The sequence below is a fragment of the Amphibalanus amphitrite genome, unplaced genomic scaffold (genome assembly GCF_019059575.1).
Source record: "Amphibalanus amphitrite isolate SeventyFive unplaced genomic scaffold, NRLGWU_Aamphi_draft 000236F_arrow, whole genome shotgun sequence".
Classification (NCBI taxonomy): domain Eukaryota; kingdom Metazoa; phylum Arthropoda; class Thecostraca; order Balanomorpha; family Balanidae; genus Amphibalanus; species Amphibalanus amphitrite.
The window spans coordinates 252875-280806 of NW_024881731.1; the positions used below are offsets into that span (position 1 = coordinate 252875).

Sequence of the window (27932 nt, forward strand, 5' to 3'; positions counted from 1 at the left end):
GTTGTTTTCATCCGCGCCGCATGATTTAAAAACATTTGAAAGCGTTGCTAGATATGCCTCCTCCGGATAAACTGATGTTTTCAGGCAATGAAGAGAGACTGTCTCAGATATCTCTAAGAGCGGTGAATGAGCTCGGAATCTTTAGACGGGAAAGATTAGGGTCATGACGAGATCATAGGCGCTGAATGTAATGCAACGACGCAACCGTCAAAGATAAATTGAAACGTCCGTCCTCGCCATCCTCGGGACATACCCATGCGCGTCACCCATCACGCTACCCTTTCGGGGCTGGCGGTCATCCCGTATGACGACCGGTGGTTGAAGTCGGGCCCACTTCAGGGCCCATTAAATTCCTCTCCGAGGTGACGGTTTGGGAGGCGGGCGGACTGTGTGATTCCGGTTCCACTGCACCGGGACGGTCTCGTCTCCGTGGATCAATTTCGGTGTTCCGTACAGCCCAATTCCGCCCTATCCTATTATCATACCTATAGCTCTGATTGGCCTTTTCAGGTCAAAAAGAGCTAAGAGATTGCTGCCGACTGAAAAATTAACAGCAATATGTGTAGCGCATTATATCACCCGGTAGCATTAGATGTTGCCGGAAACATTTGACAGCTAGATTTGTGGGAAGTCGAAAAAAACTCAGCTGACAGCTTGACGGAGTTGTCGCTCTCATGCGAAGTGCCAACGGTTACCGACATCACATGGCGGGCGCTAGACTCCCCTCCGAGTGGAGGCCGGGAGGGGATCTCAACGACACATTTAAAAAAGAACATTTATTGCATCAAACGTCATTTACACTGATACACGGGAAGTGCAATTATGGCACAACGGTATTCGATGAGCAGCGTACTCTCGGCGGTCAACGACAGGCCGATTCGAAAGTCCTGAAACACTATGAAACTGTTTGATGCACATAGATGATAGAATTAGAATGGTAAGCACGGTTGTAAACATGGAATGAAATATCCATCAGTTGAGAAACAATGAAATAAATGCACGTCTTCTCCGAAATCGATGTTTAAAAACGGTACGCGGAAGGCAAGAATAAAATTGACGTAAAAATCGTGAATAACGTCCCAAAATGCAAAACACGACAAAATGACATGGGCAATCTTTCATCGGTACAGACAAGCACAGGCTCAGCATTGCAAAACCAATGGAAAACAAACAGCACGGGCAACTGGCGTTTGCCGCAGCCCAAGCAATCACATACAATCTTAGAAAACCATGCTGAGAAGCGCGCTTCCCGTTCACTTACACCGGCAGTAACAGTTACATACAGCCAAAAATCACTACACCGTACGGCTCGACCAGAAAAGGCTAGAAATGGAAGCTGTCGAACGGTGCACACGGGGTCCCTCTCCATTGTACGTACATACACAGGTCCGGGGACACTTCAAGGACTTCGGGGGACACACTTCAGGCCTCAGGGGCGCTTTTCTGAAAGCTGTGGCGTTCGTTGTACTTTATCTCAAATTGTCGTTAGTGCTCCGCCTCAACTGTCACTGGGTCACTCTTCGTCAGCATTCTTCTCAGTCTCCTTCACCTCTTCCTCTGTTTCATCCTTTGCATCTTCTTTCTCGCCTCCTTCCTGTTCTTTTCCATCATCTTCCTCTTTCGCCGTTCCTTTGTTTTCTTCAGTCTCCTTACCAGTTGGTTCTACGTTATCAGCGGCCTTCTTGAGCACATTGGTGGGATCAGCCTTCGTTTCTTTCTTCTTCCTTCCCCTCTTGCCACGCACTGCAGGCGCCTTCTTGGTCTCGCCTATCTTATCATCGATCACTTCTTGCTCTCTGTTCTCTTCATCCGCGGCTTCCTTTCCATTGTTTTCTTTCTTCTTCAGCTCAAATGGTATTTCGTTCTCATCTTCTTCCTCCATCTTTTGTTGCTCTTCTTTACCAGCTTCCTCCTCTTCTTCCTCGTTTCCATCTCCCTCTCCACCCGGAGTCTCTTCATTGACATCCCTCGCTGCTTTTGCCTCCTTCTTCCGCCCCTGTCGGCCCTGTCCCTTCCTACCCCTTTTCGCCTTACTGACCTTATTTTCCTTCTCCTCTTCCTCCTTTTCCTCCTCGTTTTCCGACGTAGGCTCATCACAGGAGGCAGAGTCTCCGTCAGCTCCACTCTGAAATAGCAGCAGACGGAAAACGTCAGCTTACCACCAATTAGATAGCACAAAACAGGAGAGCTGAGCCATTCGCAAAGGGGGGCGGGTGTGACATCTATTTAACCCTAGAATCACAGAAGATTATAAACGCCATAAAACCACACGGATTATGACGTCTCAGCCAGCCATAATAGGATAGACGGAGAAGTCAGTCTCGGTTAAAATCACCGCGACGGGGCACAGGTTAAAGGGACCCTCCCACCTTCAAAAAAGTTTATGAATTGGCATGAAAGTGATGTCGCTCGGTTCAGAAAGAGCGAAAACGAATATCTACCAAATTTCACCGAAAAATATTCACCGGTTTTCAAGATATTAGAATTGTACTTTTGTTTACTTTTTTGGGATCTCCGCTGTTTCTAGCGACTTTATTTTAGAGGTGCGGCGTTTGCGGCAGATGTTGCGCGCAAATAGCATATACCACCGCGTGCTACAAAACATTTTAGTCAAACATTTAAAAATCGTTAGATATTTGCGCTGACGTCACACATTCAGAGGGGTATTCCTAAGCATTAGCCCCTCTGAATCAAAATGCTGCAATTTTGAAATTCAATATTTCCGATTTAAGGCATTTCTCGATGTTGTGAGTGCCGAAACCGGTAATTGTGAGCCAGGGACCCCATTTTGGTTATCTCAACTCAAATCTAATGTTAAGGTGGGAGGGTCCCTTTAACAAGACAACTTGGCAAGCCTAAATACATCCTAATCAAGAATTATGGATTCGCTCAATGGGGTAAGTACTAAGTAAACCTACCTCCCAGGGAGGCGGCGGCTGGTCCTCGCAGCGCTTCATGGCGTACTTGTAGACCATGAACCCCGACTGTCCGCGGCACAGCCAAAACTTCTCCACCCAGTACAGACCTGGAGGTGGAGCAAAAAGCGTCACTGGATTATTCATCGAAAGTCACATAAAACCATTCACTTTAATATCTCGTTTGCCTAAATGCTTGTTTGCTTACGTTTCTGGGTCTCTAGTCATCTACATATAATTCATCACCAATACATACATTTTTTACGATCTCGAGCACAAAGGAGCTCGTAAAAGTGGACGATCAAATAACGATGAGCAACGACACGAGGATTAAATATACGATACGATGATTGACTAGCTTGATGTTATTCTATGATCGATTATTTGCCCCTCCCCCGGGACTCCTTCAGAATCATCTCCGCTACCCCTCGCCCACTGACCGTCGTATCTGTAGCCCTCCTCGGGCGCGTAGGGGCTCTGCAGTTTGTAGCCGCGGATCACCCGGACCGGGGTGCGCGTCTCGACGTTCTTGGTGAGCGCCAGGTTACCGCGGGTCAGCTCCTGGTTCTTGGACTGCGGCGCCGTGCGCAGGTTCTGGGGACAGGCGCGCCCGTAGATGGGAGGTTGAAACTTTTACATTTAGCAAAGTTATCACAATATAAATAATGTTCGCAGTAACCGCACGGCGCATTAACATCGCAGTTCCCTTGAACCATTTCAGCGTCGGAAAGCCACGATGTTAGAATGAACTATGAAGACTTCCATAGGACGGCATCTGGTATCCGCAGGCTTCTCGGGAGGGGGGGGGGGGGATCGGTGGGATATCGCGAGAACGGGTTGGGACCGAATGGGTGCTGTCAGTTGACTTACCTTCGGCTGCGCGGCCGTTCCCTTGAGATCTCGGCCGCCCTCGCCGGTGTAGGTGAAGCACTCGCCCCAATCCAGATCATCCTCGTACCTGAAACAGATCAGTGGACCTGAAGTAATATTGCGCTTGATGCGCAAATAGAAAAGAGGCACAAATTCACGGACAGTGTCATTTGCTTTGGTACCTAATTTATCGACTAAAATAACACCGACTTAATTTAAAGTGGCCAATGGTCCCAGTTTCCAAAGCTTCAACGTTTTTTTTTTCCTTCTTTTTACCGCGAAACTTCAGAAAGGAAACGGAGTACACATAGTGAGGAAACTTCCCCCCCCCCGCCCCCCAAGCCGCAGGAGCCGCCCCGCTGGTGTAGCTCGGTACGCACTGCGCCTACTGACCCTCCGCTGAGAGCGATGCTGTACGCCCCGCTGGGCCCCGAGTGGATGCCGGCCACCGTGGGACGGTGGATGCCGTCCGCGCAGCACTCGAGTCGCGTCTGCCACCACGTCCCTACCGCAACACCTAGACAAACAGGGTAGGAAAGAAGGTTAGGTTAGGTTAGGTAAGTTAGGTAAGTCACAGTCTCCAGATCCATCTGCCAGGGGTGATGTGCAGTAGCATACTCGTAATTAGAGTGGACTGCGTAAGAAAAAATGCATAATTAGCATACCTACCAGTTTCCGAATTATCAATTACTTACTCGCAACGAATGACAACTAATTGTTTGTTACCTACGAGTATATAGGAAACGTTTTACCTCGAAACTTTTTCCGGCTTATAACTGTTGCTAAAGAAGATCAGGAAGCGATAAATGTCGATCTCAGAGTTTGCGTCGTCCTCACTCACCCGGAATGGCGCCGTACACATTCTCCCTGTTCTTGGGCACGGACACGCGGATGCGCGGTGTGTAGGGTTTCCTGGCCCTCCGCCGGCCGCCCTCGTCATCATAGTCCTCGTCATCAGAGTCGTCCTCCACGTCCGACCCGTAATCCAGCGAGGAGAACTTCACCGGCTGAAGAAGATTGAGGTGTTACACAGAGTAAAGCCAACTGACCGGCACACCATTTTCGATTCAATTCAAGGCAAATGAAGTCCAATTTATTGTGAGAGGATAGCAAACATCAAATGCTGCCTCCTATTAGAGAAGTTAGCAAAGCCTCCCGGAACTACAAAAACTGACAAGTGACAACTGATGTTCACGGAACGGTAAAAATATCGAACAAAGTCGGGGGGGGGGGGGGGGGCGGGTCGGGCGCCCGGACTACAGTGGCCATCGGCGAACCAGGGGCCGGTTTCCAGTCCAGCTGGCATTTGGCCATGCTGGCCTGCTCCGTGAAGTTGGCACCCCACCGCTCACCTTGTTGGATTGGCGGGTGGAACGCCGGCGTCCCTCTGTCAGCTCAGTGCCGTACTCAGCATCATCTCGCTCCGGCTGCGGACGGGGCCTCTTGGCTGGTCGGCTCTTGATGGCAGGCGCCGGTCGCTTCTTCACACGAATCGCAGATCGCAGAGGTGGTAACTGCATGACAAATCGTATAGGTAATTTAAGTGCCAAGCATTGATATAGGCTGGCAGCTTCAACTCCTTAATGCAAGCATGGTAAAATAAAAAGCTTGCAGATGAGCTGGAAATCCAGATGTGCAAGAAACAGCAAGTGTGCAGTACGCCTTTCCCATCATAGCTCAGCTGGAATTTGGAAAAGCATTGCACTCACTGTGCCTGTGGTGACTCAGGTGAGAGTTTGGTTTAAAGTCCCTCCAGCGCTCGACATATGAGACTTCTGAAGGGGACGGTCTAGAGTTGGAGGGAGCAGCTGCACTTGCAGTCAGCTGAAGTTTGTTGAGTGGAGTATGCCATATCAGGCTTTGATGGGCACACTTAGCTTAGGTATCTACATCCTCCCGTTACTCAGAGTTGACCAATTAACCCGCGCCCTGCTGGGGGGGGGGGTGTTTGAACACCCCCCCTGTGGTTTTTCGCGAATATCTCAAAAACGGCGGCGCGGAGCGCCGCCGTTTTTGGTACACCTTATCATACATCAATTCTACACATGTTTTGAAAATTTCAGACCAAGGTCATTCAAGGTCAGGTCACCAGGTCCCTTGAAGTGACCTCACCTCATAAAAAGTTTCAATGTCTGTCATAGCTACACCGAGTGACCGATCGCTTTGAAACTTTCAACGATTGATAAGGGTAACAGTATCTATAAAATGTATATCTCGGAATTTTGATATCGGTGACCTAAGGTCAGGTCAATTTTGCGACCTCCCCATTATAAGTCAATGGGAGAAAATTGAAATGCTCCTCTTTTGGACGAAAGACATTATAAACACTCCCAAACACCGAATTACAAGTGGTTTAGACACACAGAACATGAAAATGGTGTCCGTGACCCTTGTTTATGCCCTGAGGTCATCTTAGGTCACGAATGGTATCTAACAGTTTTTCGCAAATAACTTTTGATAGAGGCATGCTAGAGCAATGAAAACGCCTTAGATGTGTTCAGCTCGACGATACGGATCGACTGATATGCAACATGACCCTTTCCGGTCAGGTCATGACCTTGACCTGAGGTCAAATTTTCAAGTTGACCTTTCAAGGTCAAGTTATAGTTCATTCGATGCGTCTTGACGAGAGAAACACGATGCCGGTAAAAGTAAGCTCGTACAAGGCTTGGGTCAAAAGTTATTGCAGAAAAACTGTTTCCGAAAAAATCGGCTATATTTGCAGTTTTTGCCCCCTGCAGGCAAAACCGTTGACGTTAGGTCAAATCTGAGCGAATTACTCAGAAAGGGCGTTAATAGGGCTATCGAATGCGCTTTTCCGCGGCGCTGTAGCTCTATTGGTTTCCGAGTTATGCGTTGGCTTCTTGGAAATTTTCGACATTCGACCTGGAAATCGGCGAAATTTTGCCTTCAATGACCTCTGGTGACCTGACCTTTGACCTGAGCAAAAAATTGACCGAAGTGATTTCGTCATTATTTTTGATGCTCTTTCGAACGCCGCCTTCCGCGTATCGCTACGTGGCCCAGGAGCCGAGTTACAAGGGGGGTGTTCAAACACCCCCCCCCCCCCCCCCCCAGCAGGGCGTGGAAATCCAGGACCCCCAGCCGGGCGCGGGTTAAATGGCAGAACTCAGGGTCCTGCACAACCCCTGCTTAGTGCTTGGTCCATGATCTGGCTCCAACAACTGGTCAATTCCAATTAAATAATTTAGGCTAAATCCACAAAAAGCAGTTGTGGAGAAAAAGAGCTGATTATAGCCAGATGCCACCAATCAGCACAGTTTTCTGGTACTCGGTGCAACTGCAAAAGTTCAAGACAAAAGTACCTATCTGTGATCTGCTAAGTGATAACACTTTCTAAATGGGTAGGCACACAAAATCATTTAAATTGTAAACCTTAAACCAGTGGCTGCTGACTCTCCATCATTGACTCAAGAATTAGGAATTAAGATTATTATGGGCTCAAGAAGTCAACATAAAAGTCTTTGCTCAATGCTGATTGCTGAAGCCCACTTTGCATTTTAATCATAGGTTCTCACAAGTCACATGCCAGGCTGCTCAGTCAGTACCTGCTCTACCTTGCTTCCAATCCAATGGCTGCTCAAGACTCCATCAGCTGAAACCCAATCTGATGTAACTGGTACCATTACTCACCGGTTCAAGCAGACCAAGCTCCTGAAGCACCTTGCGGTTGGCTTCGCGATTCTGCTGCTGGAGTTTCTCCAGCTCGCTCAAGGCCTCCACCTTCCCAGGCATGATAGGAGCAAAGGCTCACCAACAATTTGCCAGATACAGATGGGCAAATGCTGAACTAAGCCTGAAAAAGCTGCACAGATCATAATCAAGACATCACAATCAATTCAGTTCAAAATGAATTAAATTGACAGACATTACTGCATATTGCCTAAAACCGCTTCACATACGGAGCGTAAACGGTAGAGCCCTATTCGCCTACGTGCCCAGCTTGTTTACGCTCTGCCTATGTGAAGCGGTCATAAGACAAAAAATTCAGGCAGGTGGCTATTTTTCTGTCGGTAAAACTGGCCTCTACTAATGCCAATACTTTGTGTTTTTTTTTTAACGACTCAGAAGAACAGAGTAGGTACAGCCCTCTGCAGACTGCACGGTAGGCGAGGATCACGGTAGGTATATAGTTATAGAGAACTGGTGAAGATGATGATGAATTGGGGTTTTTGGGCTCCCGGAGCGCGGTAGGTATCAGTCGGGGAAACTATGGTAAAATCTGCTATTTTTAGCAGTCTGCTATTTTTAGCAGAAATCTGCTAAAAATGGGTACGCATGTGACGTCATCGTACCCAAATATAGCAGATTTGGGTACGGCCCCTGACAAAAGCAGATCTGCACCCTAATTGAAGCAAATGCGCATCAAATGCCTGGCAGATTCATGATTAGAATAGTGCTGAGAATGTCCTCTGATATTTTTGTTCAGATCCGACTATTTTTAAATAATGAATTTGAAAATAGTCGGATCTGAACAAAAATAGCAGAGAACACTCTCAGCACTATTCTCATCATGAATCTGCCAGGCATTTGATGCGCATTTGCTTCAATTAGGGTGCAGATCTGCCTTTGTATGGGGCCGTACCCAAATCTGCTATATTTGGGTACGATGACGTCACATGCGTACCCATTTTTAGCAGATTTCTGCTAAAAATAGCAGACTGCTAAAAATAGCAGATTTTACCATAGTTTCCCCGACTGGTATTATTTTTTCGACAAAACTAATAATAACTCAAAGGCTATACGATTTCCGAAAGGCCGTCGGACCGATAGCATAGCATTCGCGTTCGGCGTTATTCCCGGTTTTATCGAGAAAAAAAAATAAACCACGACAAAATCAACTACCACCGACAAAATCAAAATAAGGACGCACGCGGCTGACCGGCTGACCGCGTCTCGCACAAAAATAACATCAACATTCGCGCGTGTGCACTTTTTCAAATTAGGGGGAGCTTGCTTATTTTAGCAGACGGTAAACAGTTTCCTTGCCATGACTTTCGAGAAAAGAGCTCGCTATTTGGAGAATTTCGAGTGATTCTCTCATCGCAAATTCTCTCATGGGAGAATCGCAAAATATTTGAATTATTATTTTTTTACTGAATGCCCATATTTTTCAACACATATTCTCACAACGCTTCAAAAAGAAATAATACCAAAAGGAGGCCAAAAAATAAGTTTTTGCAAAGTTTTTGTACTTATACTGGGTAGCTTCATAAGAAATATCGCCATGTAAGAAATGTTCTGCCAGTATACCATCTGCAAAAGTAAATAGGGAAATTTAGCTGCCATATTCCCCCTACGTACATATGGAAACAAAATTATAGTATGTTTACATTTCATTCGCAAAGATGGCATCGCCACGCCCGAAATCTCCTGGAACACCTGCTTCGAGAAATAACTCTAAGGACGAATCTATTTGGGAAAAGATCGGAACCCTTGGAAGGAAGAAAAAGATACAACAAGGTGAGTTGTATGTATGTTTTTTATTATTAAATGATGCCGAATTGTGATGTGATTTTTGTTCACATTTTGCGCCGATTTCGTCTACTTGTAATTACAATTTTTGTTTCCAATATTGATTTATTTTAATTCGCTTTTTCATGAAATAATTCATTGGAACATATTGGGTGGTATTTAAACTTTGGTAAAAGTATACATTAAGTCCGAGTGACTGTTAAAAGATAAACCCCGCGTTCGATGTCTCGGACGGCGAAGATTCTTCGCCGGCCGGCCAATCACGTTTCATAACCGCAGCCGAGCCCCCGCTGACCTTGGACGTTATTGGCCGGACGGCAAAGAATCTTTGCCGTCTGGGAGACATCGAACGCCGCCAAAGTTTTCATATTCTCACATTATTTGACATCCTGAATCCAAAAATGATACTTATATGTCCTGGAAATAAAAGAAAAACATAATCAAACCTGACCTAACCTTACCCATTTACCTACAACCTACCAACCTACAACCTAACCTAACCTAACCTAGAAACCTACAACCTAAAACCTAAAACCTACAACCTAACCTAACCTAAAACCTAAAATTTTTGCTGTTACATATTTGTATCAACAGCGTCACAATTGTCCACTCGGACCTAATATATACTTATGCCTAAACTTTTATAAACCAGGATTATTGGCGTTGTCTTTTCAAGCACTTGCCAAAAATAGGATTTGGATTGGAAACAAGGCCTGCATCAAGCCTTGCAAGGCATGGCCAACACCATGCAGTATCAGGTGGCATCACTGCAACTGCACATCTCTTTTGCACATGTTCATGTCCACTGTTCAGTAGGTGAGCAGGGGTGGAAAAGTAGAATTTTAAGGTAGCGTTTTCGTTCAAGGTTAAGGTTTCCTGTTTTAAGCCGCCATGCCAGGCCGAAGCATGCTGTTGTGACGTCACTGGGTAAGAGAAGATAACTTAAAGAATGACTCAGGCAGACTCAAACTGACTCAGGCTGACTCAAACTGACTCGACTGACTCAAATCGATTCAGATTGACTCAGACTGACTCAAACTAACTCAGACTGACTCAACCGACTCAAATTGATTCCGATCGATTCAGGCAGACTCAGACCGATTCAGATCGACTCAGACTGACTCAGATAGACTCAGAATGACTCAAACTGACCCAGAATGACTCAACAGACTCAAATTGTTCCGATCGACTCAGACAGACTCAGAATGACTTAGACAGACTCAGGCAGACTCAGACAGACTCAGGCAGACTCAAACCGACTCAGGCAGACTCAGCCGACTCAGGCAGACTCAGACCGATTCAGATCGACTCAGATAGACTCAGAACAACTCAAACTAACTCAGACCGACTCAACCGACTCAAATCGATTCCGATCGACTCAGACAAACTCAGAACGACTCAGACAGCCTCAGACATACTCAAACCGACTCAGGCACACTCAAACTGACTCGACCGGCTCAAACTGATTCAGGTCTGATGCTTCAGGTCAAACTAATGGATCTGTCTGAGTCAGTCTAAATTGGTTTAAGTCGGTTGAGTCGGTTTGAGTCTGCCTGAGTCTGTCTAAGTCGATCGGAATCGATTTGAGTCGGTTGATTCGGTCTGAGCCAGTTTGAGTTGTTCTGAGTCTAGCTGAGTCAGTCTGAGTCGATCTGAATCAGCTTGAGTCAGTCGAGTCAGTTTGAGTCTGCCCGAGTCTGTTTGAGTTGTTCCGAGTCTGTCTGAGTCGATTGGAATCGATTTGAGTCGGTTAAGTCGATCTGAGTCAGTTTAAGTCGTTCTGAGTCTATCTGAGTCGGTCTGAATCGGTTTGAGTCGGTCGAGTCAGTTTGAGTCTGCCTGAGTCGTTCTGAGTCTGCCCGAGTCGATCAGAAATCAGAATAGAGTCGGTCTGAGTCAGTTTGAGTCGTTCTGAGTCGTTCTGAGTCGATCTGAATCGGTTTGAGTCGGTCGAGTCATGCGTTTAGTGGCTATCAGCATAGAATAGCCACTGGCCACTACTGGCTAGGGGGTGAAGTGTGTGGTCTGTGAAGTGCAGCTGGAAGCTGTCAATGTTTGATGCTCCTGGATATTGCGAATGCTTTGGTGCTGAAATTGATGTGCTGTGTGCTGCTTTCTTTTCCTGTGGTTTCCATGCATGACCCTGGCGAACCAGTGCTCAGAGCCAACTATCAAGCTTGTTAGAGCTCTGCATCTCTAATTATTGGCCATGAAGCTGAGGAGGTACTTTTTTACGCTGAGCATTGCGCCCAAATGACTCGTATCTGGTTGTGTTTCAGTTCAGAATGTTAGCCGCGAGGGAAAGTTCGCCATCGACTCGCCGGGCGGCGCCGTGCTGCGCGATCTGCCGGCCGAATACTACAACATCGGTAAGTGCCTCGGCGTCATCCAAACAGCCTGAGTTTTTAGAGCAGCTGGGATTATTTCACCTATGTGTTTGGTGTTTTTTTTTTTTACAATAAATCATCAAAAATACTTGTAATGAAGGATATTCAGTAAACAACAGTTTCCTTGCAATGCATTTTGTTCATTTTTTCAATCAAGTTCGAAGTTTTTTTCTTGACTGACCATCGCTGACCAGAGGCCTCCATCCATCTCCGCCCTGTGCTCTGTTCCTGGCATGACTGCTCTGCCCCTCTGACGTCTGCCGCCTCTGCTGTCTCCTATCTCAGAGGAGGGTGAGGAGCGCTCGATGATCGACCCCCACTCGTACAACTCGGCTCGGTTCGCCGACCTGCGGCGTGTGCTGACCGGCTGGCTGAACGATGAGCTGGCCCAGTATCGGATCATCGTCAAATCGCTGGAGGAGGACCTCTACGACGGACATGTGCTGCAGAAACTCACCGGTGAGGACGGGATGGGGATGGGGAGATGGGCAGGGACGGCAACAGGCAATATGAAGGGAACGGGGAGGTCGGCATTTGGGCTATGGATTATGGATCGAGACAAACTTGTAATGCTGCTGTGTATAGCTAAGTTCTTTTGACACAGTGTAGATTCGCAAAAGCGTAGATAAAATTATGCAAGCTTCTCACTTTACAGAGCAATCAGCCCTTCCTGGACCTGACCATTGGCTTCTTCTTTGACATAAGCTGGTGTCTGGGCGGAGACGCGTGAAATTTTGCCGTTAAATAGACGCGGTGTGTGCCAAATTACTCACATGAGTGCTTTGGAGACATTTTAGGATATATTTGTCTTATATGTCATAGCATTCAGGCCACTTTCTGACCTATTTTGGCCGCACGTTGCAGAGAAGCTGAGCGGTGTGACGCTGGCCGTGCCCGAGGTCACACAGTCCGAGGTAGCTCAGAAGCAGAAACTCAAGGTGGTCATCGGGTCCATCAACCAGGTGAGAACAGCAGTTTCAGATGGCTTACCACATCAAACAGCACACATTGGACATTCGACGAGCTAGGTGCTTTTACGTGACATAAGGTCGTTCCTTCATTAGGCACCACTTACTGCAGTGCATTAGACTGTGTTCGGACACGAAAATAAAGCACTGCTGCCGGCTTTCTTCACCTGCCTAGCCTCTGCTGACCAATGTTATTGGCCAGTGGAGCTGACATCCCCTCCCCCTCTCTGGACAGATGCTGGGTCTCGGCCACCAGGGCAGCCAGCTGTGGAACGTGGAGAAGATCCACTCGAAGAACGTGATCGCCATCGTGCACCTGCTGGTGGCCCTGGTGCGCCACTACCGCGCTCCGATCCGGCTTCCCGAGAACGTGTTCGCCAAGGTCGTCATCGTCAAGGTCAGAGCTCGGTGGGCGGGCGAAGAGTAGACCGGTACTTGGATCTCGACCTGATCCGGCTGTCAACGAATTCAAAACACAATTGATTGAAGGTTTCGCACCGTTTATAAATGGACGAAGGGAAAGCGACTTACCTTTACACAAAATGTTCTCGTATTTAAACAACTCCTCTTGATGGAATGCAGTACGTGATCTTGTTTCAGGAGCTAATTTAAATGTTTATTTTCCCTTTCCCGTGTTTCACAGAAGGAGGACGGTCAGCTGAGCCACCGCCTGGTCGAGGAGGAGATGACCTCCACCTACGACGACCTGGGCCTGCGCTACGAGAGGGACGCCTTCGATACGCTGTTCGACCACGCCCCCGACAAGCTGCAGGTTGTCAAAAAGGTACGTCCATCTGGGTATCGCAGCCCGAACAAACTGCATGTCAACAAAAAGGTACCTACGTCGTGCTAATGATGATCAGTTTTGTCTTCGAACTTCGGAACTGGCAGTAGCTACAGGGATGATGCCCCGGATAGGTTAATCAGTGAGTGCGGTGTAAACTTATGTCGCTGATATTCGGCAAACATTCCCGTGGTGACCTTCATGGGGATCCGGCATCAGAACGCTACTGTCCTTCTGGTTTCGGTAGAGCAGCTGTAGACGGTGATCAGTTTAGTCACCAGCTGTGGCTAGTGTACGCCTCTGCTTCATTCTAAGAATATCGACTTATCGTCTCACCTCGTCCCTCCCCCGTCCGCTCTGCAGTCGCTGGTCACGTTCGCCAACAAGCAGCTAAACAAAATCAACCTGGAGGTGACCGACCTGGACAGCCAGTTCAACGACGGCGTCTACCTGTGCCTGATGATGGGCCTGCTGGAGGACTACTTCGTGCCGCTGTACGATTTCCACCTGACGCCGCGCACCTTCGAGGATAAGGTGCACAACGTTAGCTTCGCCTTCGAGCTGATGCAGGACGCGGGTCTGCCGCCGCCCAAGCCGCGGCCCGAGGGTGAGTGAGGGACTGAGGGAGGCTGGAAGGGTCGGTGAGCTAGGAGGGGTGAAGTGGGAGCTCAGGATGACAAACAGTAGTAAGTGTGCTCTCAGGGCTTCTTTGGGAAGGTCGATAACTCAAGCGGCTCGGTATCAATTATTGGATATTGACGTTTTGGGCTGTTTTATCGTGTGAGCGTTGTGGCATCCCTCAGTGTCCGTCAATGCAATCAGTTGGTTTTCACTGCATTAGTTGTTCAATATATGTTGTCATAAATTACTTACCAAACGACCACAGTAATGTTCTTAACTCGCCTTCACAACAACCTTTTATCACCGTATAAGTGACCGTTTATCTCCTTTTTTCAGATATTGTTAATCTGGACTTGAAGTCGACCCTTCGAGTGTTGTACAATCTGTTTTTCAAGTACAAACATCTGAATTAGTGTTTCGGAGAGCGTGATGTATGATAACCAGCTGACGGTTCTAACTTGGACGGCCCTTTTCAGCGTTAACTGCTAACTTATTTTAGACGCTTTTGTAGAGTGTGAATAGGTGCGCGCTAATGTGATGTGGGCTCTTGCTCCTTTAGTAAGTTTTTAGCATGTACCGTAACAGTTGATATAACGGTACTCACACCTAGTCGAGAATCTATGAATTTTATGTCGAGATATGACGGTGTATAAGGTAACGAGTGACGTGTTTTAACAAGTGACTTGTTCACATGTAAATGTGCTCCAGGACATTGTGCCTTTATTTCGCTCTATGCAACAGTGCGACTGGTCTTTCGACAAATGAAAACAGAATGACCTGCCGAAGATAATGCTTTATCGCCTTTGGCCCTGCTACTTTTATGCGATTTTTGCTTTGATCATGTGCTTAAAAGCAATCGGCTAGGGCTGGCCGATTTCCACATTTTTGCAAATATTTTGGACGGTTTTGCTGCGCGCACTGCCAGACGACCGGCTAGTCTGGTCTCTGTAATCGGGATGTGCTTCCAGCTCGGTGCTTTTACGTTACACTTCCATCCAGTATCATGGAACAATGTTCACAGCTTACGTGCATTTGAAGCGTGCCTTCCTGACTCTCGTAATATGTTATCGCGACTGACTGCATGTGCCGCGAAGGTAACCCACCTGGCGAGTTTAACGGTGCAGCCTGATAGCCGCCGATCTTCGCGGCAACCCTCGTACGAGTGACAACCCTCACACTAGCTTCTAGAGGTCATCCACATCTGTGCCAATGTCGCAAATATACGGTTTTACTAATATGGATACGTATCAGACGTGTCTGAGGAGTGAATAATGGTGATTTCGGCTTGTCTGTCGCCAACGTCGTTCGGTTTTTGTTTAGCAGATGAATGGGAAAGCTGGCTTAAAACACGTCTCAATCTTACTCTGCGCAGTTCCAAGACGCATCGCCTAACCAGTCACATTATCGTACGGGTTACGGTAAATCACAGCAAGAGCCCTGTTAGTCTACGGTGAAAAAAGGGTGGGAATGGTCATAGATATCTGACATTTTGACGCTGCGCTGCCGCGCGACGACTCACGATGCATGATTTGTCCTACAGTTCGAGCGGCGCCCGGCGGTGTTGTGAGTGTTTGACCACGGATCCCGCCCAATCCTGTTGTGAACTGACGATAACACGATGCCAATTGGCACCATGGTGCTAAAACATTGAAAAAACATCGCTTGCGGTACGGACCGCCAAATTCAATACCCGAATTGACCTACCAAAGGATAAATAAAGACCTACCTTACATAAGTAGTGGGCTTTAGGTTTGGCCGCTATTTCTCCCTATGCTTCCATATTTTGATTGCGGCAGTAACGACGCATCTGAAACATACAAGATTGAACACTAATTACTAAATCAGACGTCAGTTGCCTAGCAACTTGGTGCCGAATCAACAAAACTTTTAATTTGCCAGCAAGTTGCCTAGCAAGGTGAGGGAATTCTGCTTTTTCGAACAGAAATATTACTAAGTCCATTTTTACCTGTGTCTGTTTGCTGAATGGTCTCTCATGCATGAGGCTGCTGTCGCCTGTCTGTCGAAGTCAAGTTCAAAGTCAGCATTTTTTGATGGATTGTGGTTGTTAAGTGTACGTTAAATTCTATGATTTCTCTCAGCATTTTTATAAGTTTGCTTCTACTAGCTATTCGTGGTTAGAATGCACAGTGTGCATGAAAAATGAAAGAATGAGGCAGTACCTATCAAGCTGATACCATTACAATTACTTTGACTTCAGCCAGGGACCTTTAACCTAGAATCGTAGCTGTTGTTTTGAAGTATCTGCATCATCTGCAGTTTTGCTGTCTACTTTTTACATCATCCTAAGGCAAAGCATGTTGTTTTGCTTTTTCATAGCTTTTTAACCCTCATTTTGTGGAAGCTTAAAGGGACACTCCCACCTTAACATTAGCTTTGAGTTGAGATAGCCAAATTGGTGGCCATGGCCTGCAAATACCGGTTTGGGCACTCATAACATCGACAAATGCTTTAATTCGGAGATATGAAATTTCAAACTTGCAGTTTTCGGATTCTAAGGGGCTAGTGCATTGGTATGCCCCCTTAGAATTTGTGACGTCAGCGGAGATCTAACGATTTTTTAATCTTTTACTAAAACGTTTGGTAGCACGCGGTGGTATATGCTGCTTTGCGCGGAACAAATGCCACACTTTCAAATAAAGTCGCTAGGAACAGCGGAGATCCCAAAAAGTAAACAAAAGTAAAAGTCTAATATCTTGAAAACCGCTGAATATTTTTCGATGAAATTTGGTAGATATTCGTTTTCGCTCTTTCTGAACCGAGCGACATCACTTTCGTGCCAATTCATTAACTTTTTTGAAGGTGGGAGGGTCCCTTTAAAGGAAATAGTTCACTTTCACGAAATTATTTTTTTGCAATGGATTTGTGATTTTTTATGTTCAAAATGATCAGCAAAGAAAATAAAACCTTTTTACAGCAAAAGATTATTTTCTATATTTTTGATATAGGAAGAACTTTTCAGTTTCTGTAAGGCACCGCGATCCAGTATGAAAAGAGCATGGGTCCCGAAAATTCTTCAGAAACTAGAGAAATTATCGCGGCCACCGGCATTTGGGCGATCTGCTCGTGCTTTTGTTACTGGAGCGCCCATAGCGCCTCACTGGAGCGAATTTCTCTAGAGTTCTCGTAGATAATTTCTCTAGTTTCTGAAGAATTTTCGGGACCCATGCTCGTTTCATACTGGATGCGAATATATGCAAGGCACACATCCTCAACGCAAGACACATTTTTCGGGACGAGAAATAGAATATCTTTGCCTAGGGTGATCGTTGGGCTGTAAAAGCTCCTGATTTATGCTCGTCTCAGCCCAAGCTACGGAACTGCTATTCCAGTTCAAAACCCATGTTAAAATGTGAACTATTTCCTTTAAGATACTTACGTAAGGAAGGGCCATCATTACTGATTACAATTATGTGTATACCAACAGTATAACAGACGCCGGTGAAAACAGGGCGCCGGAGGGCATATTAGTCACGTGACAATTGTGACTTCTCCCCCTTTGTGGGCCTTCTACTTCTACATGCTAAACGTCACATGTGAATTTCACGAACCTTGATCAAATCGCGCCAGGGGCCCTGTTTTCACTGTCATCCAGTATAACACCTAAGGATGGTCAGGACTTAGGTAACCAAAAATGGGAGTTCCATAAAGTCCTTGGGAAGTAATGGCATTTTTTATTGGATTATGCTTTTCATAAGTTTGTCATAGGTATATGGTAAGAATTAGGTCCCTTTACTATTTTTATGCATTGCAGGACTGCAATGATTGCTCAGTTTTCTACAATAAATGAAGTCATTCTTTTATTTATCATAGTGTAGGGGCTTGAAGGTACGAAGTATAATCTTTGTATCAATGGAGTATGAAGCAGAATCATTTCTTTTCACAGATGGGGAGACAGATTAAGAGAGTAGTATGTGCTATGTCTGGTGGCATTGATAGCAGTGTAGCAGCTCTGCTGCTGAAGCAAAAAGGTAAGTAGTGGCTGTTGTTGAGTGGTTATAGTTCGTTTTTTTTTCAAAAGGACGCTGGCTCCAAGTTCCTTATCGAACCTCTCACGTGAGTTTTGGCAGCTTCAGCGTCTGGCCAAGAATTTCTTACCGAAAAAATATTCGATTTCAAATTGTGCACGGTAAGTACCCGGAAATTGTGTCTTGAAAAATTAGCATACTATGATGACGTCACTGGTGGCAGCAGGCACCCAATGTCCGTACGATGGGACAAAGTTTCGACGGTTTTGGGGGAAACTTCGTTTTTCACTGTTGCCGAGGTTATAATCGAGTAAGCGGTTTCGTCCATGATAGTTATACGTTACATTGCAATACAAGTTTGACAGCATGACGTCACCACTGTTCCCATATCTGGTTCCAAAATGCACGTATGAAAATTATTGGGAATATTTCACATGTTAAAATAAGGCGACGTTCGAGTTTCTCAGGTTCAGTTTTTGCTCGTTTTGGTCGCTAAAACGCGTGCTTTTTCGAAAAACGTACTTGGAGCCAGAGTCCTTTTGAAAAAAACGAACTATAGTTATGTTGATCAGAATGAGGTCAGCATATGGACCCTTGGCACACTTGACTTAACATGTTTTATGTGCTGATCTTACTAGTGCTGCTCTGTACTGATGTCATTTACCTACCATCCTTGTCCAGGTTATGAAGTGCTGGGCTTCTTCATGCGCAACTGGGACATCCGGGATGAGCAGGGTGTCTGCAAAGCTGACCAGGATGCAGAGGATGCAGCCTGGGTCTGCAAGAAGTTGCAGATCCCATTCCAGGAGGTCAACTTCGTCAAAGAGTACTGGAATGATGTATTCATGTAAGCTTTTTTGTGCCAGCCTGTCTATAGTAAGAAAGGCATAATTCCTGATACATGCATCCATTCATTCACCCATCTCTTCATACCCTCTTCCATCTTTTCACTTTAATTCATTCGTTCATTCATGCATTTATTCATTCATTCATTCATGTATTTTCCATTCAGCCATTCATTCATTCATTCATGTATTTTCCATTCATTCATTTGTTCATTCATTCATTCATTCATTCATTCATTCATTCATTCATTCATTCATTCATTCATTTACCTTTGCATTCACCTTTGCATTCATTTAAACATCCATTCAGTGTGTTTAATGTTTATGTCATCAGATGTCTCTATACCTATCCTGACTTGTATATGTGACTACTGGGCACTAGTTCTAATGTTGCCTTCTCATTGGAGACAAATATCCACTGATTTTGTAGTATGTAAACAACCCACTCTTTCGGGTCGCCACTCACAAGCTCTATCACTCTTGACCAGGGGCGCGGGAACTACTTTCCGACTGGGGGGCACACCATAATAGAGATTGTTATCTATCTAGTTTTCAGCTCACCGGCTTTATCTAGTTTTCTCCCCAAATCTAGTTTTCTCACCGGTTTTAGGCCACTTATTTTTCACCCCTCGGCTTTTTCAACAAAAAAAGAAAACATTTGCAAAAAAAGTGTGGTATTCCGTCTCAAAGCTGTGGGGGCACCGCCCCCACGGCCCCAGAGTTGGGGGGGGGGGGCAAGCTGCCCCCACTGCCCCCCCCCCCCGGCTCCCGCGCCTATGCTCTTGACCCAATTTTCTTGCCCCATCATTGCAGACTCTATTTAGGCTACCCCTCCCTGCCATCCCGCGCTCATCGCCGTTCCTCACTTGTAACGATTCCAGTGAGATGATTCGCGACTACGAGTCGGGCATCACGCCCAACCCGGACATTCTCTGTAACCGGCACATCAAGTTCACGGCTCTGCTGGAGCACGCGCGGCACACTGTGGGGGCTGACGCGCTGGCCACCGGACACTACGCGCGCACCTCGGCGGGGGAGTTCGCCACAGAATACTCCGGCCAGCGTGAGTCGCGGAGGGGAGTTACACGGGGAGAGTGAACTGTGGAGTGACGGGGTGGTGGCTTGGGAGTTGGAAATGGAGAGATGTGGCTGTTCAGGAACAGAGCAGCATGGATATGGTATGCATTATTTCATGAAGGAAAGGGGATAAATGCGGTATTTGACGAGCGACTAAGGTAGTTGTGGTTGTGGCGAATCGCTGAAGATAATGGATCAGGTAATCTATGCTAGATGGTTGAGTTATATTCGTAAGCTGCATGTAAGTGGACTAATTCGGATGTATTATCTTTGCCGTACTTTGTTCGGAAGGGGCTTAAGATGCTGTTTGCAGCTGTAGAGGAGAGTTTACTGTCTCACCTATATATGTTGTGTTACAGAGGTACGTTTACTGAAAGCCGTGGACCGCCTCAAGGACCAGACGTTCTTTCTGTCACAAGTTCCGCAGAAGGCTCTGCGCCGCACCATATTTCCTCTCGGTAAGTATCCGTCCATATCGTCAATCTTCGAATGAAAAGTTTAACACTGAAGTTATCGTAGCACCTTTTTGATATGAAATGAACGCGTTTGGTGACTCAGCATAACCTTTGAAGGCACTCCAAATGTATTGTCTAACACCGCTCGTGCTGCCACCTAGGCGAGTTTACAAAAGATGTGGTCAAGAAGATAGCGAGCAGCGCGGGCCTGGAGCGGATAGCGGCCAGGAAAGAGTCGATGGGGATCTGCTTCATCGGAAAACGGAACTTCAGCGAGTTTATAGCTCAGGTGGGTGCCAGGTGGGTATGCAGAACTGCTCGGAGCTGGATGGACTGCAATGGAAAGAGGTGCTGCGTAGAGCAAATTATTTTAGCGTTATGTGCGGACGTGCTCTGGTATGATGGAGCAGATGGTATAAATCAGCTAAGTACCTACTGCTAAAGTTATACGTTCTCCCAGATTCTTGAAATGAGTTAGAGGCAATAAATAATTTACCTGTTCCTGTTATGTTTGGAATGAGAACAGCATTCGTCTTCAGTATTTATGAAACCTAATTTTGCCGTTTTATGTAAACTGTAGCTTGTGTCTGATACACGATATTCGATGTCACCGCAGCAAGCTGACTGCGTTGTTTTACTTTTCCATGGGACGCTGGCCAGTGTAAAACTGCGCAGTTGGTAAATACAAGCTGGCTGCCGTGCTGGTTTAGTGTCAGTGTGATCCTGTATTGTGCTTGTTCTACTCGTTGAACTGTATCTGAATGTTGGCTTCATCACAGCATCGGCTGTGTGTGGAAGTGCTATTTTTTGTTTTTGTCTTTTTTTGGCATTTTGTAAAAAACAGACACAGACTCGTAGCCCTAGACTAATCGGTGTAGCAGATACACCGATTACCTGTGTGAGCACAACATTGCTTATCACTGCATAAAACGTCTCACTAGCCAAGCAAACAGTGACTTCTCATCTTCCCTCTTCGATTGTGATCGGAGCCATGTTCGGAACTGATGAGACTTGATGTCGGAACGATAAAGCGACCGTTTTTGCTAAGCATCCTACACGGTAATGGTCGACTTCCATGCTGACGGATGATCACGTCTTGGCAGTGTGACACAGGACGGATTATTGATCCCGGTCAGAGTCCGGTCAGACCCACCAGTTCCGTGACGGAAACCACCTCCGTTACGCTGGTCAACGCGTGACGTGATTCGCTGGATCAACCAAGGCCTTTGAACCGGGGTCGGCTAAAGCTAGAGCCTAGCCGGGTTCCTAGTAGTTCTTTGAAGTCAAAACTGGGTAGTGGTTGGGTGTTATGGCTTGCCACGAAAATCAAGACAGGCGTAAGGGTCTCGGTAGCTTTTGTCCACCATTGATTCGCGGTAGACTAGCACTGTGGCCTAGTGCAATGGCTGAATACACTTTCTGCAAATACAGAGCGACGGCCTTCATTATGTGCCCTCGATCGATGGGCAAAGTGACCGCGATCAATGTCATACAGCAGTCAGCACTGTAAGTAAATGTCTCCAGGACCGGACAGGCTGAGCAGCTACACGATCGGTATCTACTGCTCACAATGAGCACTATTGAGAGGTCTTTACAGTGGTTGCTAGCGACCTAGGGAGGGCTGCAGCGGCCCTCAAGGACGGTGCTCACCGCAGGGATCGATGGAAGTCGCCATCACAGGGCTGTGCTGGAACAATTTGGCTTAAATTGCGCCCTATTGTCCTTGGCGTGCTATTATATCAATCCATATTTGGACAGCAACCATGGCAAGAATACATTTTGTATGGAGGCCTTCGCGAAATAGGTCTACATGAAACTATAAAATCGTATTATGGTAGCGCCATTATTTTCCCAAATATAAGTTGAATGCAAGGCCCAGTTTTAGCTCATCGGTTGCTTCTTTTGCATGCATTATAAAATAGCCGTCGGCAGGCATATTGCTACTGACACCCAGATCAGTTGTCATCGTGTATGTTTGTTTTCATCTTACTCGTACGTGATTAAAAATCGCACAACGTTGATGCTAGTATCCTAACTTCAGTCATGGTTCAGTCCTCGTTCCCACTACCTACGTGTATTTTGTTCCTTATTTTGATTTGCGTTATGCTCTGCCACAGTTATTTGCGTTTGTCGCGTAGAGAAATAGTTCACCTTTCACAGTTATATAAGCTTTGTTATTTGCTCCAATTGTCCAGGATTTCCTCGAAACGGCATTCTGAAGTCAATTCAAGTGCCGTTACTGATAAATTACTTTTATTTGTTTTATTTGTTTTATACCACGGAAGTTGGTTAGCTGTGGTACATTTGACATATCACAAGGTGAACTATTTCCTTCCATGACCAATGTGTGTCCTATGCATGAGCTCTGTTTTTTATCCTGTCGTATGGATTCCATGTGTTCACTGATTGCGATCGATGTGAGTGCATTTCTGTGATTTCTCCAGTGTGATGTCTCGCACGCCGACACAGAACACCAAGTTCTCCCCCTAACCCGCCCGGTCTAACCCGCGACAGTACGTGGACCCGCGGCCCGGTAACTTCGTGGACCTGGAGACTCGGGAGGTGGTGGGACGCCATAACGGAGTCCATCAGTGGACCGTCGGCCAGCGCTGCAACATCGCCGGGCTGGCGCGCGCCTACTTTGTCGCCGAGAAGCTCACCGATTCCGGAGATATTCTGGTGGTGAGTGGATGATCGTGAGGTTAATAGTGTCGCTAAGGGTCCTTAGATATTACTGTTATTGATTGTAGTCCTAACACTGACGTCTTTATCATCTATTTGAATGGTGAATGGCTCTTGTATTTTTGCTGTAGGAGGCAATTGGTACATTTTTTTCCGTTTCTACGACATAATTTGCTCACGCTCGTCGTTCTATTTTGTCGACCCTCCGGGGATCTGTCGGTTTCATATGTCGTTAAGTCTCCTCTCAATTACTATTGACTGACCGCTCAATCCTCATTCAGTGACCGATTAGTCCCAGCTCACTAACGGCTTAAAGCTCGCAGCCTCGCTGACTGCTCCGATCCCGCCCACTGACTTACTATTCGGACACTGTCCGCAGGCTCCCGGCCACGACCACCCGGCTCTCTACTCGTCTACAGTGCACGCCGGCCAGCCGCACTGGATCCACAGCCCACCCGAGGACTTCTACGGACGGGGAATGCTCGAGTGCGAGTTCAAGTGAGTGGGCACAGAAGGAGTTTGAGTTCGAGTGATCGTGGATAGAATGCGGAGGAGAGTTAGTGAGTGAGCGCGGGCGGTGTCTTGAGTGAGTACAGCTGAATTGAGTTGAGTTGAGTTGGTTGGTGACTGGTGTGGGTGGGCTGGGATTAGTGTGGATTACTTGAATTAAATTTACTGACCGCGGATGAATTCTGGTTAATGGAGTTTTATCGAAAAGCCATCGAATTATGGAGTAAGTTGATTGACTGCGAACATCATTGGTTGAGTTAGTTGAGGGAGTCCATAGTTCAGGCGGTCGTTCTTTTATCTAAAGACCCTTAGGCCAAACGATTCCCTTGATAATCTTTTCAATTTTCTGCACTTCAAACTTTCATAGTGTGTTTCTTTCGATCGGCAGACGCTGATTTCGCCTCTGTTTACATGCAACCTCCTTCCTCTGAAAAGCAATCCATTCAGCGTATGAAGCCTGAAACATATCAATTGACCTTTAAATCATCTGGAACGCATAAAAGGTTAGACCAATTAATTTTTTTTGCTTTTCTTTACCCACGTAAGACCTCATATAAAAGATGGCCGTCTGTAGGAGCCAGGTGCTGCGGCGGACCATTGAGCCGCTATCGATCGCTCTGCGGCGTGAAAACAGCGGCGGTGACGGCGTCACGTCGTCCCGTCGTCGTCACGTCACGCCACGCTGACGGGTGACGACCAATGTCCGATGTCACGACATCGTCCCTGGCTCTCGTGTCAACACCCCGGGTCATCAACGACGAGACACGAAATCTACGGACACTGTCCAAGACTCCAATAGAAGGATGATGGAGACAGACGTGATGGTTGTCGCTTATTACTTAGCATCAATCGTTTGAATATGTGCATCAGTAATAGTTCAAACGTTAATCTATCGAAGACCATCTCGTGTAAATGGGCTCATCAATTTGGTGTTTAGTGTGGTAGGACCATTCGTATGGACTGTTTGTGAGAGCGACCCGATGACAATAACAGTCGATAGATTGGTTGGCACGGAAGAACCATCGGTCGACCGTCCGGACTGTCGGCGGTAGATTGCTAGTTGGGGAAAGGCGTCGGACACGTATTGCGCGTTCTTTGTGCTATACCTCTCCATATCTACGGATAACATATTTGGGAAGCAGTCTTATGTGCGGTAGCCGGTAGTACAGTCAGTATTCGTCATCGACCAAAGCGCCATTCGTACGATGAAATGTTGGGTTACTTGTTAAGCCGGCAAGCAGAGCACTGCTCTCACTTTGCCCAATTTAGGCTCAATGAGGAGCTCCTTAGCCAAGTAATCTTGCCCCAGCCTACCTGGCGACTGGGCACTCGTGACTGAGAGCGACTGTGACGTCAGTAGTTGACTATTAAGGGCTGCTCTGAGTGCTCTCGATATCGAAGGCTGCTTAAATGCTTATATCGAGACTGAACTGCTGGGCTGGTCGCCCCTCCCACCCTTGTGTAATAACTATAATAATGCAAGCCGGAAACGCTTACTGAAATACTGGACGTTGCTGAGATTGCCAATGAGATTCTTGAGCAGCGGCAATGCCAGTTTTTTTTTTACTCTGTGATCTCGGTAAATGAGTGGTCTCTGAACGCTCTTTGGCACGCCCGCCCACATGGATACGTTACGCGGTACGGTGTGCTGTGACATCAAATGGCTGACGTACGGCAAAATACATACGTCAGGGCTGTGGTGTGGTAGGAGCTCCTACTTTTGCGATTTAACTGACTCGATACTAAGGTATTTTGCAAATGTTTCATGTCTGCGACGCTTGTTCGTTCAATGTTTTGCTCTCTGGGTGTATAACGCCTGCCCTAAGAGATACGTATCATCCCCGGCAGGTTCCAGCACACCGAGGCGCTAGTACCGTGTGTGGTGACCAGTCGTACCCACAACCCGTGGCACCGGTCACCCAGCAAGAACGACCTAACCGTGTCACTGGCGAACCCCCTGCGCGCCCTAACCCCGGGTCAGGTGAGCGAGATCGACAGAGAGGCGAGTCTGTGTCCGTGTGTTCTTGGTACGTTTCTCGTCAATATATCCGTGATCTGTGTCCGTGGGCTCGTTTATTGACATGTGTCTGTGTGCTTGTTTTCCCGTGTTTGTATGTATGTTCCTGCCCGTTTGTCCGTGTATCCGTCCGTCAGCATGTCTGTGTCCTTATGTCAGTGGACAGTGTCCTTACATTGTGTCCTCATGTTAGCGTCCTTGCTCGGTGTGCTTTTGTCCGTGTCCTTGCCTCGTATCCTTGTGTCCGTGTCCTCCGTATGCCGCGGGACCCAGCACCAGTCGGTCGCGTGATCCATCATTGATCTGCCGAACCCATTGTCGGTAACGGCAGCGCCCCACTGGCCCCCACCATCACAGCTCGCTGCCTACTTCCTGCACTGCCTGTCTCCGCCCGTCCTGGCTTCCCCGTCATTGCTTGTCCCCGTTCATGTTGGACAGGGGTTCGGTGAGAGATGCTTCGTGTGACGAAACACACGTCTACTTTTGATGTGGCTGACTATGTCGGTTATTTTTTGTCGGCTGACCATATTTCGCACTAATAAGTCAAGCGAAATAGAATCATTCTTTCGTGAAATAAACTAAAATAAAGTGAAATTAGGATGGGACCATCACTGGTATTACACGCAAACCATTTGACGTTTTTGATAATGAGCCTATCGTTGCTGCGTCTCTGGTGCCCTGACCCGGCGTCGATCCCCTTCTCTCCTCAGTTCGCCGTATTTTACCGGGGCGACGAGTGCCTGGGCTCGGCCCGGATCCTCCGGCCGGGGCCGTCCCAGTTCGACCTGGACGTGGACAGCTGCCGCACCAAGCGACGCGAGAGCTGACAAACCGGTGAGCTAGCCGCTGATCTGTAGCGAATGTCTGGGGGTGGTGCGTGGACCGGTGAGCCCTATCGGCTACCTGGGACGGGGAGCTAAGATTGTGAGTGGTGACCTAGCCAGGTGCCCAAGATTGACAAGCTAAACACCAGGAGCGGTGTGTTCAGTGTTGGCCCTCAAAAGTCCGATGCCTTGAAATATCGCGTCCATATGTGGATGACATTGATATGTAGGTAGTCACGGGGTACCGCCTGTTAGTCAAAACCGTTAGACCGCTAAGTCATGAAGATAATATCTGTTTCTGAAGCTGATCATGCTGCCGTCACGTGGAACAGGTCACGTGTATTTAGACTACTTAGCATTATATGTCTGATGTCGTTTTGGATTGTTGAACTCAATGGAGCTTACGCATTAGACGATAGCCATATAGTTATGCACAGCTTGTTTTAGAGCTTGTTAGCTGGAATCTACGTTGTTTGGCGGCGTTCGGTTTGTTGTGCTCGCGCGTTCTTGTGACGTGACGGATTCTATGTTGTTGGTCGTAGGTGTTCGCCGTACTGGCCTAATGGCAGCCTGCCCTGCGGCTGGGTGGGGCTGATGTCTGTGGGGAGGGGTAATAATAACGCCCTTCCTAGTACCTATGGCGTGTATCGTGTGCAATAGTGCTCGAGAAGCAGCGAGTACCGCCACTGTAACTCAGGCTCAGCCCAACGTGGATCGGTGGCTCGCGTTCGATATTTGCTGGAGTTTGAGCCGTATGTCAAACACAGGCCAAACCCAGCACCGGTGGCATTACTGGCTTACCCAGCACAGTCCGCCCGCTGGCCTTACCCAGCACAGTCTGCCCGCTGGCCTTACCCGGCACTGTCCGCCCGCTGGCCCCACCCTCCCGCCCGCCGTGGCGCCCCGCCTGTGACCGTGATCGCAGTATTGACCTGCTCGCCGGCTCACGGTAGTCGTGGTCATTGCCATGGCACCGAGGCACCGGTTACGTCCCCCCCCCCCCCCCCCAGCCCGCCACCGACCGGACCACAGCAGGTAATGGCTGGGCACGCTGGAAGCACTCGAGGCTCCATAGAGTGCCTAGGGCGGTACTGATTAGAAGCTGGATGGTACTGGGGTTGCGCCAGGAGCTGCGGGTTTTCGGAAACTGCCATCGGATTTCGATAGAGCTGTAGCCTGTGGAAGATACATGTTGTCATCGATTTTAAATGTTATCTATGTCGCGGATTGTTTTGTGTTACTGTTGTGTAGTTTGTCAGCACAGGAATGAAATGTTGTGGCAATGTAACTAGGCTGTTGGTGCTAGATGAGATGTTTTAAATACAGAATGTTGACTACATCGGCGACTTAATGATAAGAGCGATGGAAATATTTGATTGATGCAGTTTACTTTTTAAGATACGATAGTATCTTTCCTCAGATTCCCAAAAGGATACGGAGGGTGTTTGCCGATGTACCGTGCTTCTTTTTGCTCAATTCCTGATATGAGAAAATC

The 27932-nt window shown here is 47.2% G+C and overlaps 3 protein-coding genes across 27 annotated transcripts; 2 read left to right on the top strand and 1 right to left on the bottom strand.

The window, feature by feature from the left end:
- Positions 1 to 761: 761 nt before the first annotated feature.
- LOC122385965 (histone-lysine N-methyltransferase family member SUVH9-like) lies at positions 762 to 15785 on the bottom strand. Of its 16 annotated transcripts, none has more exons than XM_043374712.1 (9): positions 15768 to 15785; positions 7440 to 7602; positions 5138 to 5299; positions 4627 to 4792; positions 4179 to 4302; positions 3786 to 3873; positions 3356 to 3509; positions 2919 to 3025; positions 762 to 2125 (listed from the first exon to the last, which is right to left on the bottom strand). In XM_043374712.1, the coding sequence occupies exons 2-9, from the start codon at positions 7539 to 7541 to the stop codon at positions 1514 to 1516; spliced, it is 1515 nt and encodes a 504-aa protein (XP_043230647.1). In that variant the 5' UTR covers positions 7542 to 7602; positions 15768 to 15785; the 3' UTR covers positions 762 to 1513. The 16 variants fall into 16 exon arrangements, with proteins under 16 accessions (XP_043230647.1, XP_043230631.1, XP_043230641.1 ...); XM_043374696.1 differs by lacking the exon at positions 15768 to 15785 and adding an exon at positions 8740 to 8775; XM_043374706.1 differs by lacking the exon at positions 15768 to 15785 and adding an exon at positions 8740 to 8765 and having other exon boundaries at positions 7440 to 7611.
- On the top strand, positions 8841 to 15278 carry LOC122385969 (beta-parvin-like). Its single transcript, XM_043374723.1, has 8 exons — positions 8841 to 9269; positions 11561 to 11650; positions 11954 to 12127; positions 12533 to 12630; positions 12872 to 13033; positions 13280 to 13420; positions 13784 to 14027; positions 14378 to 15278. Exons 1-8 carry the CDS (start codon positions 9155 to 9157, stop codon positions 14452 to 14454), a joined length of 1101 nt encoding a protein of 366 aa, XP_043230658.1. The 5' UTR covers positions 8841 to 9154; the 3' UTR covers positions 14455 to 15278.
- Positions 15786 to 15850: 65 nt separating the features above from the next.
- On the top strand, positions 15851 to 27776 carry LOC122385967 (mitochondrial tRNA-specific 2-thiouridylase 1-like). 10 transcript variants are annotated; one of them, XM_043374718.1, is made up of 11 exons: positions 15943 to 15956; positions 17946 to 18030; positions 18709 to 18874; positions 19754 to 19935; positions 20309 to 20407; positions 20566 to 20693; positions 21065 to 21082; positions 22919 to 23086; positions 23466 to 23584; positions 25445 to 25577; positions 26324 to 27776. In XM_043374718.1, exons 2-11 carry the CDS (start codon positions 17946 to 17948, stop codon positions 26438 to 26440), a joined length of 1215 nt encoding a protein of 404 aa, XP_043230653.1. In that variant the 5' UTR covers positions 15943 to 15956; the 3' UTR covers positions 26441 to 27776. The 10 variants fall into 10 exon arrangements, 9 of the variants coding, with proteins under 9 accessions (XP_043230657.1, XP_043230653.1, XP_043230655.1 ...); XM_043374715.1 differs by lacking the exon at positions 15943 to 15956 and adding an exon at positions 16034 to 16112; XM_043374714.1 differs by lacking the exons at positions 15943 to 15956; positions 21065 to 21082 and adding exons at positions 16034 to 16112; positions 25971 to 26058.
- The last annotated feature ends 156 nt before the right edge of the window (positions 27777 to 27932 follow it).

What these genes read in the sequence shown, in the direction of transcription:
- LOC122385965 (XM_043374712.1), bottom strand. Translation starts at nt 7,541, where the DNA reads ATGCCTGGGAAGGTGGAGGCCTTGAGCGAGCTGGAGAAACTCCAGCAG. An exon ending in TGTGTACGGCGCCATTCCGG is followed by an intron (nt 4,303 to 4,626) that starts GTGAGTGAGGAC and finishes CTGTTTGTCTAG; the next exon opens with GTGTTGCGGTAGGGACGTGG. An exon ending in AGCATCGCTCTCAGCGGAGG is followed by an intron (nt 3,874 to 4,178) that starts GTCAGTAGGCGC and finishes GATCTGTTTCAG; the next exon opens with GTACGAGGATGATCTGGATT.
- LOC122385969 (XM_043374723.1), top strand. Translation starts at nt 9,155, where the DNA reads ATGGCATCGCCACGCCCGAAATCTCCTGGAACACCTGCTTCGAGAAAT. An exon ending in GAAGAAAAAGATACAACAAG is followed by an intron (nt 9,270 to 11,560) that starts GTGAGTTGTATG and finishes GTTGTGTTTCAG; the next exon opens with TTCAGAATGTTAGCCGCGAG. An exon ending in GGCCGAATACTACAACATCG is followed by an intron (nt 11,651 to 11,953) that starts GTAAGTGCCTCG and finishes CTCCTATCTCAG; the next exon opens with AGGAGGGTGAGGAGCGCTCG.
- LOC122385967 (XM_043374714.1), top strand. Translation starts at nt 16,035, where the DNA reads ATGCATGAGGCTGCTGTCGCCTGTCTGTCGAAGTCAAGTTCAAAGTCA. An exon ending in ATTCCGGAGATATTCTGGTG is followed by an intron (nt 23,087 to 23,465) that starts GTGAGTGGATGA and finishes CACTGTCCGCAG; the next exon opens with GCTCCCGGCCACGACCACCC. An exon ending in TCATGTTGGACAGGGGTTCG is followed by an intron (nt 26,059 to 26,323) that starts GTGAGAGATGCT and finishes TTCTCTCCTCAG; the next exon opens with TTCGCCGTATTTTACCGGGG.